We start from the raw sequence: 11,417 nt of genomic DNA, 5'->3' as shown, positions 1-11,417 counted from the left end.
AGCTTACCTGACACCATACTGCTACAGTCCGAGCACATCTTTGATGGGACAGCGAAACCCTCTGTCATAAGATTCTGCGTATGGCCTACTCGTCGAACATACCCGCTGTTAGAAGATGTTCCCTTGTCCTTTTCTCCTTTTACTCCATGCCGAGCGTCCAGCCGGTCGGCCGCTCCCTCGCGTCCGGCCGATCGTATGTGCTGGCTCCCCTTAATCTGATTCCCGGTCGTGTGCTCTGTGGACTGTTCGCAGTGTTGCTACTTTATGTCTTCGGCCGAGCGGGCTACCCGCTCGGCCATACGACTCTGTTCAACATGAGCGTCGGAACCCCGACTCCCCGCCGGGGTGTCTTTGCTTCCGTTTAGACCCCGGTCGACCGATCTGTCCACTCTTGTCCGGTCGGCCATTTAACTTTTTGACTTCCACGTGACGTTGACTCCCCGAAATGAGGATCTCCTGTTCTTACCGCCGGATCAATATGGTCCGCAATAACGCTGTTCCAGTTGAAGAAGCGTCAGTGAGACACTTCGTAATCATGTTTTACAAAATTAAAGTACTCTAGTTGTAGCAATTTTAACTTGTTGCCATATTATGAATGAAACAAGAGCATTTTGGAGATATAAAGTGCTCTTTTATTTTTATTTTTTAAAGAAAATAGGACGCCCTGGTTGTTCCAAAAATAAATAAATGAAATCTGGTTGGGTTATGAGCATGAATATTGAACTTAATGACCACGTAATCAACTTGTATGATCCCTTGCATAGAGCTTCATGCCTTCAACTGACGGTAGACAGTAGACAAATTCTTGGTCTACAATCTGACATGATTCATGAACATTCAAATACGTCTTCGCGGGGCATATTACAGGTCTTTACAGGGCTGATTACGCCTTAAGCATACGCCTTCACAGCGCAACAGCTCTCCGAACACAAACTGTAGACGTACAGATATATGCCAACTGCAGTGTTGGTTTGTGGTGAATAGAACCTTCGGCCGCTTGAAAAATTAAAACATGTAACTAGAAGATGCGCAGACGTGTACCAGAAAAAGAAGACTAGAGATGTGATGCGGATTGAGCTTTTATAGATTCTTGTACCGCATTCAACAATGCTGGCATCAGCTTCTTGTTTGTGACAATGATTCCTGTGTCGAGATCGAGGTGCCTTCCCTTCGAGAAATCCAAATGATTTCCAGCAGCATCTGTAGCGATACCACCGGCTTCTGCAAAAGACAACAGCGACGATATCAATAAATAGCAACTTCAGTTTAGGGGTCGGATGATACCAAAAAGAACTATATAGTTGAAGAGATTACTTAAAAGGGGTCGCCTAATACTAGTTAAAGTGGTTGAGAAAACTCATTTACTGGACTGTAATATCACTAAATACACCAATCGATAAAAGAAAACATGAAAGCCAATCTCATTCATACCTGTCACAACAATAGAACCAGCAGCATGGTCCCATATCTTCTCCCGATAGCCTTTATGCGGGAATCGTAGGTATATGGCACCATCACCTCTAGCCAAAGCACCATATTTTGCTTGACTGTCTATTCTAACTGGCGGTGCTTGGACACCAAGTTTCTGCCAAACATGTATCATCCTAGCAAATCATTTTGCTAAATGTCTAAATTTATGAAGTTGCATGGAGTACTACAGTTGCTTTTTAGTACCTCTGCTATTGCCTTTGACAAATCATGCAGGGAATGAGCAGCTTCATAAGATTCAAAGAATGATGCATCGGCAGGATTGTCAACAGTGCTGACATTTATCTGAAGTGTAAGATCCAAAAAGTTAGGGATAGAAAAATTGGGAAACAAAAACTGAATAAACTTAATTCATAATATAGAGAAAAAAAAAAACCTTTACAGTAGAAGAATCGTTTAGTGACTGCAAATATGCTCCCTCACCAGTTGTAGCATATAAAAGACAACCAATTTGATTTTCAGAATAATGTGCATCAACGTTAGCAATGGATGTAAGAGGAAGATTTGGGCATGCCAAAACGCCTAACACTACTTTCCCTTCATCAAGCAATGCTAGAGCAATTGCATACTGGTCTCCGCGGAGGAATCTAAATTAAAAATGCAAAATCATAAGATCTGGGGAACAGATATTGATGGCACTAAAGTGCATAGGAAAGAAAAAAAAGGGTAATCATATTCATTAAATTGTTCTATTTGAGATGAAGATAAAAGAGCACCGAAGTTAATTAATAAGGAAAAAAGGAGAGAACATCTAATCAGAATACAGAGTCATGCACATACATTAATCCCGTCTGAGAAAGGAAAAAAGAACTGATTATGGTTTGCATAACTCTTCACATATCTTGCAACAGTTTTGTGTTTCTTTGTTGTTTCCAAACAGTCCTAATATCTAAAGCCCACACCCATCAGCTTAAGGATGCGATGATCAGAATATTCCTTGAGTTGGAAATATGTATTAAAAAATGATGTAGACAGCAATATATCCACATGCAGTGCAGTGCTTCACCAGACATGAGATTTTTTGGTAGAAGCTGTGAAATCTAATCAGTAGTCACAACTAGGAACTTTGAGTTCACCTATACCTCAAAGAATTTAATGAATCACAACACAGCTCAGTTCATATTGAGAGGGCGAATATGACAGTGATGAAAAATTATCACTCAGCTCATTTGAAGTTTTTTATGAAAATTTTGATTAAGCATGGTATGAGATCTTGCCTAATATAGGCAATTGTTATGGTTATCAATGCAAAATATTTTTATGGGTGGTTTATTTTGATTAAGTTTTTGAGAATAAGTAAATTATATATATTTTTTGAACAAGTAAAATTAAATAGTTTGACTGTAGATTAGCCAATATGTGCCCAAATATCCCAAATGCACTAAGTGGTGACTTGAACACATGCTACCTACATATGCTTTTCAAAATCTGACCTAAACCCTGCTGCTTCCTCTCCATTACAGAAATAGTGGCTTCGGACTTCAGAGTGACACTAAGCTCATTCATTAAGATCAAGGATCGTACCTAAATGAAAAATTAAATTTTAGTTGGCAGAGATTATAGAACACCATCTGATTGGAGAGCTTAACGTAGAACTATTAGTAGTGAAGTGAAGCATTATAATAAATGTCAAATCCAGTGCTAGAACTATGACGATGAAATATCCAGAAACGTAGATCATTCTCTTACTTTGTCTGGTTGACAAACTATTCAAAAGCATTAACAATTAGGAAACAACATAACTAATTCTTTCTGCATCCCAAAATTCACTCATGTATAAGAAGGCAAAGAGGCCTAAATCAAGCCTAATGTGCCAGCTGTCTTAACTAGAGATTTCATTTTACTAAAGATCCTAGTTGGGTTCAAACACAAGGCTATCAGTGACTATTTTTGCATCCTAAAATTCACTCAGTGGCCTGAAACAAATCCAATATGTGGAATGATTTAACTAGATATTTCTTTTTAATTAATGATCCTAGTAAGGTTCATTAATTATGATAGGACAAATATGATAAAAAAACTAATAATCTAAGATTTGTAACATGAAACATAGTAACTCTTACTTAGTAAATCAATGGAGGTAATAGATACGATGATTAGGAGAAGAATTAGTATTTTGTATATACTATGAAGAGGAGCCTTGGCGCAACGGTAAAGTTGTTGCTTTATGACCAAAAGGTCACAGGTTCGAATCTTGGAAACAACTTCTTGTAAAAAGCAGGGTAAGGCTGCGTACAATGGATCATTCCTCGGGACCCCGCATAGCGGGAGCTTCGTGCACCGGGCTGCCCTTTTTTATATACAAGAGACAAAATACGTAGGCGAGAAGACAAAACTAATAGAGAATAGGCAAAAGTAAAGCAAGAAATGGAGTAGGTATTGTTATAGATAGTTTGTTAAAGAATAAGTTGTAGAAGTAGTTAGAAAAGGGAATAGAATTATAACCCTTAAAATAATAGTGACGAAAGAAACTATAAACATAATTATCATATATGCACCGAAAATATGATTAGATGAAGCTACCAAATCAAGATTTTGGGACGACTTAAATAAAATATTACAAAACATTCTGTCAAATAAAATGATTTTAATAAGATGTGATCTAAATGAGACATGTCAAAGTGAAAAATGAGGAATATGAGAGGGTAGGAGTTATGAGTTTCGAATGAGAAATGGGGAAGAGAAAACTATATTAGATTTTACGATAGCATATGACTTTATATTAACTAATACGTTTTTCAAGAAAGAGAAGGAGACTTAGTCACGTTCAAAAGTGGGAATAATAAATTACAAATTAACTTTCTTATGATTAGGAAGAAGGATAAAAAAAATTGTGAAGATTACAACGTTATCCCTGAAGAAAGCTTAACTACCCAACATAGATTAGCAGTGATGGATATACGCCTCAAACATAATATCAATAAAAAGAAAATATATACGACTCCTAAAATTAAGTGGGGGAAGTTAAAGGATAGAAAGCAAAGCATATTTAAGGAGAAGATTGGAGTACAAACATTAGGTGAAATATACGGTGATTCTAATACAACATGGAATAAGATGATATCAAATTTAAACATGGTAGCTAAGAAGAATGTACTCGGTGAGTCAAAGAGGCATGCACCATTAAGTAAGGAATCTTTGTGGTAGAATGAGAAAGCACAAGAGAAAGTGAAGGAAAAACGAATAGCTTATAATAAATTATATATTTATAAGAACGAGAAAAACTTAAAAAAATATACAATAGCTAAGAAAGAAGCTAAGAGAATAGTGAATGAAGCAAAGAATGAAACTTTAGAATGATTATATCAAAAATTAGATACAAAAGAAGGGGAAAGAAACATTTATAGAATAGCTAAAGTGAAAGAAAAGAAGACAAGAGATCTTATCTAAATAAAATGTATTAAAGATGAATATAATAGGGTACTAGTAAATGATGGAGAAATAAAAGAGCGGTGGAAGAGGTATTTTCATCAACTTTTTAATAAAGATTTAGGTGACCAACTAAACTTAGATAATTTAAGTAGGTCAAATGAGAATACAAATTTAAATTTTTATGTAGAATTCAAACTTTAGAAGTAGAACAAGTTTTAAATGGGATGCACAATGGAAAAGTCGTTGGACCAGATGATATTCCGATAGAAGTATGGAAGTGCCTAGAGAAATAAGGTATTAAATGACTTACAAAATTATTTAACATGATATTGAAAAAAAAATGCATGATCAATGAAGGATAAGTACTCTAGTTCTCTTATATAAGAACAAGAGAGATGTACAAAATTGTGCAAACTATAGGGGTATTAAACTAATAAGTCATATCATAAAATTTTGAGAAAATGTAATAGAAAAAGAATAAGAAAGGAGACCACTGTGACCGAAAATCAATTTAGGTTTATGTTTGGAAGGTCGACAATAGAAGTTATACATCTTCTTAGACAATTAATTGAAAAATATTAAGAGCAAAAACAAGATCTACACATAATATTCATTGACTTAGAAAAAACTTATGATAGAGTCCCAAAAGAAATTATATGGAGAATTCTAAAAAAGAGAGATGTTAGCGTAACATATATTGAACTAAGTAAGGATATGTACGAGGATGTAACGACTAGAGTAAAGACTTCAGGCGGAGTAATTGAACCATTTCCAATAAAGAAAGTGTTACACCAAGGATCAGTTCTAAGTCTCTATTTTTTTACTAGGACGAACTCACTACACACATTCAAGATACAATACCGTGGCACATATTGTTTGCAAATGATATTGCTTTGGTAGATGAAATACGTGAAAGAATAAATACTAAACTAGAATTTTAATGAAAAACACTAGAAGGGAAAGATTTTAGGCTTAGTAGAATAAAGACAGAATATATAAAATTTAAATTTAGCAATATTAGACATAATGAGACAATTGTTAAGATAGGAGATGACGAGTTTGGAACCGAGAGCTTTAGATATTTAAGATCATTTCTGTAAAATGATAGAGGGATTGAAAAAGATGTCTTACATAAAATACAAGCAAGATGGTTAAAAGGGAGGAAAGAGTGACCGTAAAGTACCTCTAAAACTTAAAGGAAAATTCTACAAAATCGCAGTTAGACCTGCTATGTTATATGGAACTGAATGTTGGGCTATAACTTGAGCACATGAGCAGAAGATGAGAGTTGCAGAGACAAAGATGTTGAAGTGGATGTGTGGACATACAAGAATGGACAAAATAAGAAATAAGAACATTAAAGAGAATATTAGAGTTAGGGAAAACTCTAAACAACACGTTTAAGATGGTATGGGCATGTACTTAGACGACTAATAAATGCTCTAGTTAGGCGATGTAAAACTATGACAAACACGCATATCAAATGAGGAAGAGAAAGACCAAAAAAGACTTGGTTAATAACAATAAAATAAGGTAAAATTTATTTAGATATAGATGATGATATAGTAGGAGATAGAGCTCAATGTCGTAAAAGAATCCATATAGCCGACCTCACCTAGTGAGATAAAACTTGGTTGTTGTTGTTGTAACTGGGTAAGGTTCGAACATAAAGCTTTGCTCACTGATAAAGTGACAATTATTTAGATTTGATTGTGTGACAACTTATTCCAAAAATAATGAATGGTTAGGAAAGGACCAATATATATATTTGTCTATGATAAATAATTCTCCTATTGCAAACAGCATATAAGAAGAGCAGGAAGAAGACTCATTTAATACTGAGAAATTTAAGATTTAGTATTGTGCAGCTCGATAGATATACCTTGAAGAAGCAAATTGCTGATATAAGTTCAATACATTAACAAAACCATGGTAGAATATCTAAATAAACCATAAACAATTAAGGGTGAATTCTTTTGAGAAACAAATACATACCCTTTAGTACCATCTATGGGATCCAAAACCCAGTGTCTGCCATGAGGTCCCCCTTCAGATTTGCCAGTATCAATTGCGGCAAGCACATCTTTATCAGACACAACGGTATTATATTCAGAAGAAAGTGTATCATTTACAAGTGCAGTAATGCGTTCTAATGTTTCTTGAGCATCATCCTTTTGCAGATCTGCTGAATCCTATGTTCATATAATTGCTTTTAAGTGAAGTGACTCAAGGAAGCCTAATACATTATACATTTTCCTGTGAAAATATATAAATTCACCTCTTCAGCCACCAAAGAGAAGCTTTCAGAAGGTAACTCCTTGTTCAATACAAGGCTGACAATAGCTTGTGAACCTGCAAAGCAAGCAGATTTTTAGTAGAGAATACACCACGCAGAGGTTTCTAGTTGTTATTCCAGCGTGTAGGAGATCTCTATGATTAGCCAAGTCCTATTGAGTACAAATTAGAAGATGATAGTGTCACGGTAAGGAGAATTTTGACAGGAATCCATTATCTAATTAGATGGCTTTTTGAGACTATAAATGATGCGTTCATAAAAAAAATAGCCAATGCTCACCACGACCAAGACACTACTTGCGGCCGTTTCATTTTTGTGTCTATTATAATGTGATATCAGATCTTTTATTATGCATACACGAAGATGTTCCATTGAAAGCAATGTTATAACTTTAATAAATAGTCCTATGTGTTCTGTTTTTGAGTTCCCCCATAGTTTATGGTTATCGGCTTGATAGATAAATAATATTTTATCACCAACGGCGTCGTACCAGTTAACTGAGTATTATCTGCGGCTACTCTTGTACAGGTTCATATTAGCATTCAGCTGATCAATAGAATAAAAAAGACATTGAGAAAACAAAGGAAGTAAGTACATGTGTATGTGAGTAGCTTTGCATTCTTATTATCAAGGGTGCGACTTAAACCTGAATTTTTTTTACATCTAATAGTAGAAAATAGGGTAATATTATCAAGCTTACCATAATCTGCTACAGTAACAGGACTTTTATCTGCTTTCGAATGGACATCGGATTTCAAGATCGCCTTTTGTACTGTCTGCAAAAGTTGAGAAATAAGAGGCATATTCACAAATCACAACAAAAAAACATAAAACGTCAAACAACTATAATGTGTTAACATGTTGACAAAGGTTGAATCGAAGTTACTGAATTTCCCGAGTACATTTAACAACTGATCAGAAGTTCGAGAGGTTTCATTATTATGCGCCAAGAATCTAGTTTCATTAAGCTTAGTCTTCTTCATTTCTTCTTTGAATAGCACTACTCTAGATCAAATACTTGAAAACTTAGATTTCTAGTCCCGAAGCAAGCATTTCTTGAGAAAAAAAAATAATTTCCTCCATTTCGGCTGGGAAACGCAAGGGCAATCTGCTATCTTTTCCGACCGGCGAAAGAGATCCACGACAAAAATCTAAATTTGTAGTCATCCACATACCTGGCAAAGGCGGGCGGCGAGTGACGCCGCCTTCTTAGCGGCGGCGAGCTCTTTTTGGTAGGAGGAGGAAGACGACATGGCTGCCACGGGAGAGGCTGAACACCCGCGAGAGCAAGGGCGGAAGTGCGAAAACGACGGAGGAAGAAAGCGGAAGCGCGAGGGAGCGAGGAGGAGGTGGCGAAGAGGTCGATAGGGTTTGGACGGCGGCGCAGATCCAGACGAGATTCTTCCTGATGCGGATGCTGAGGGCTTTAATGTGCGAGCGAGACAGAGAAATGGAAGAGAGATGGCCGCCCGGCACGCCATCTGTCGGCGTTAAGGGCTTCCTTTTGCTGCCTAATTCTTCCGGCCATCGAGCCGCTGCTGTGCACCAGAATGATTAGACCGTCAGACGCCCGAATTGAACCGCTGTGTCAAAATATAAAATTATATCTTTTTAATTAAATCCACATGTTTTGAAGGCGAAATCGTTCGCCCCCAGCGTCTCCGTCGCACCCGACCTAAGGCCATCACGAGGGAGGTAAATCACAACATCCTGAGCTAGCATGTGGCAAGTGGGGTGAGTTGTACAGGGACCGGGGATTTACGTCTCGACTACCGTGAGTTTCGATCCCGTGACCTCATGTGACAAGCATCCCATCACATACCAACTCGAATGATCTGTGAGGTAAATCCACATGTTTTAAAGGTCCTTGATTTGTTTGTTTTCTATTTTTATTTTCTGAAAAATAAATGTTTCTCAAAAATAATATTTTATTTATATTTTTTTTTATGTCTGTTTAAAAATATATATATGTCTGTTTAAAAAAAAAATATTTTGAGAAGATCTAAAAATCATTTTTTATTTTCTTAAAAAACACATGTTTTTTCAAAAAATAAAAATGGATAACACGTAAATTAAACACACCCTTAATTTTTTATTTAAGAATGGATTGGGAAGGGCGTCTGGAATCAACATTATCTCATATTTTTGTCAATGTATATCCATTTAGTTAAAATATATGGCATTTTTCGTCACAATTTCGAGTGTGTATTTAGATATATAGAGTTTAGATATAGTTTTAAGTATCAAATAACTTAGCACATGCGATTTTTAATTTCAGGTATCTCTCACTTAAACTCCACTTGTTAACTAAGATTAATATTATTTATTTAATCATTTCACCGTAATTGTAGGTAGGGGTGAGCAGTTAACCCGTCAAATCGACCAACTCGCTTATACCTTTCCGAACCAAACCGAAAAAAAAAATCCGTCAGATATAGGGTCGGATATAGGATCCTGATATTGCATTATCCGATCTAATAAGGTCGGATAGTTTTTTATCCCAATAACTGAACCAACCCGATCCGCGATCACCCCTACTTGTAACAACTACTGTCGATAAGTTGCTACACGTTGTAATAGTTACTGTCGATAAGCTGCTACACGTTGTAGCAGCTACTGACGATTAGCCGCTTACAACGTGTAATGATTAATGTCTATTATCATTTTAAAATATTTTATTTTTTTGTTGTTTTATATTTATATTTTATATTTCATTGGATATAGGGTCGGATATCCAAATAACTGACAACTCGTCGAATATCTGATACATAATAACCGCCGAATATAGGACCAGAGGTAGGTCCTGATATTGTATTATCTAATCTAGTAGAACCGGATAATTTTTTACCCTAATAATCGAACCAACCCGATTCACGATCTTCCTAATTGTAAGTGTCGCATTTGCTAAGTAACTTAATAAATTGCATCTATAGATAAATTTATGTCAAAAATTAAAAAGGTGCTCTAAATTAAGAGCAACATCATATTAACATTTTTCCTGAAAAAATTAAATAAACGTCCCTCCTATAATTTAATCCTAGAAAATATCCTAAATTCAGCATTGTTGTTAAAGATATCGAGTAACTTCTGTAACGTGCAAAATCTACCAGTTAACTTCTACAACATGTAAAAGCTAGCAAGTAGCTACTACATGTTATAGAAGCTACATGCTAGTTTCTACATGTTCAATTATGATTAAATTATGTTCATTTAAAATCTAATATAATGAGTGTCATGTAGTCTACACGTTTATTTTACTCATTGAAATGTTGTATTAATTAGATTATCACTAAGATAAATTAAAATGATATAAAGTCATAATTGTAAAAGCTAGTAACTATCTTTTATATATTGTAGAAGCTACACATTGTAAAAGCTACGTGTTAGCTTATAGATCGAATAATATTCATTTGAAATGTAGTGAGTGTCATGGAGTCCTTATCATTTTTTTGCTCGTTAAAATATTATTTTAACTAAGTTAATACTCAAAGAAGTAAAAAATTAAAATATATAAAGTTACTGTTGTAGAAACTAGCTTCCACATGATCAAATGATCAGATAATGCAAGGATATTTTAGATAGTACATGTTATATGGGATGCCCATTTGATTTTAATTGGAAATGAGACATACTATTTACAAATGATAGACACCCTTTATTATTTTTGCCCATAAAATTATTATTTTTTAAAATTGGTATTATGTATCCAACTTAAGTTGATTAATCCTGGGGTGATCTGGCCTAATCTTATAAAAAATTTTCAATGACTATTAGGATAATCAGAAAGTGCTCACAGTAAACGACATATCAACTCAGCGTTCTTAGGTCAATCGTCTATTGAAAGAAATTTATCCGTTAATTTGTTGATTTATTCCTATAGTCTTAGAGCATCTGCATCAGATATCCTATTTAAATATTTTACCTTAAATTTTAAATAGGGTAGCTAAAAAATCTTTGCATCAATTACCCTATCCATTCCCTAAATTATGCATTTATGAACAGTACTTCTCTAAATTTAAGGAATGGATTCCATTCCCTAAACATTATAGAGGAGAGAGAAGAAATAGGAAACTGATATATGATATTTTGAAAAATGGATATCCAAATTTAATAAAGTAACTTTTTTACCCTAAATTATATATTTTGGATAGAGAAGCTGATGTGGATGCTCTTAGTTGTGCAAATATCATGATCTATCTATGCATTGCCACACGGATGGTGCAATACCACCAAAATTGCATGCATTAACCAGTAATAATGA

General features: G+C 35.0%; 1 protein-coding gene across 2 annotated transcripts; it reads right to left on the bottom strand.

The window, feature by feature from the left end:
* Nucleotides 1-736: 736 nt before the first annotated feature.
* Nucleotides 737-8,740, bottom strand: LOC122055668 (SAL1 phosphatase-like). 2 transcript variants are annotated; one of them, XM_042617208.1, is made up of 9 exons: nt 8,332-8,740; nt 7,857-7,932; nt 7,139-7,212; nt 6,856-7,052; nt 1,865-2,075; nt 1,675-1,773; nt 1,432-1,585; nt 1,042-1,221; nt 737-958 (listed from the first exon to the last, which is right to left on the bottom strand). In XM_042617208.1, exons 1-8 carry the CDS (start codon nt 8,635-8,637, stop codon nt 1,055-1,057), a joined length of 1,284 nt encoding a protein of 427 aa, XP_042473142.1. In that variant the 5' UTR covers nt 8,638-8,740; the 3' UTR covers nt 737-958; nt 1,042-1,054. The 2 variants fall into 2 exon arrangements, with proteins under 2 accessions (XP_042473142.1, XP_042473141.1); XM_042617207.1 differs by having other exon boundaries at nt 737-1,221.
* Between the last annotated feature and the right edge of the window lie 2,677 nt (nt 8,741-11,417).

The sequence above is a fragment of the Zingiber officinale genome, chromosome 3B (assembly GCF_018446385.1).
Source record: "Zingiber officinale cultivar Zhangliang chromosome 3B, Zo_v1.1, whole genome shotgun sequence".
In the NCBI taxonomy this organism is placed as follows: domain Eukaryota; kingdom Viridiplantae; phylum Streptophyta; class Magnoliopsida; order Zingiberales; family Zingiberaceae; genus Zingiber; species Zingiber officinale.
This window is presented reverse-complemented; position numbering and strand designations above follow the sequence as displayed.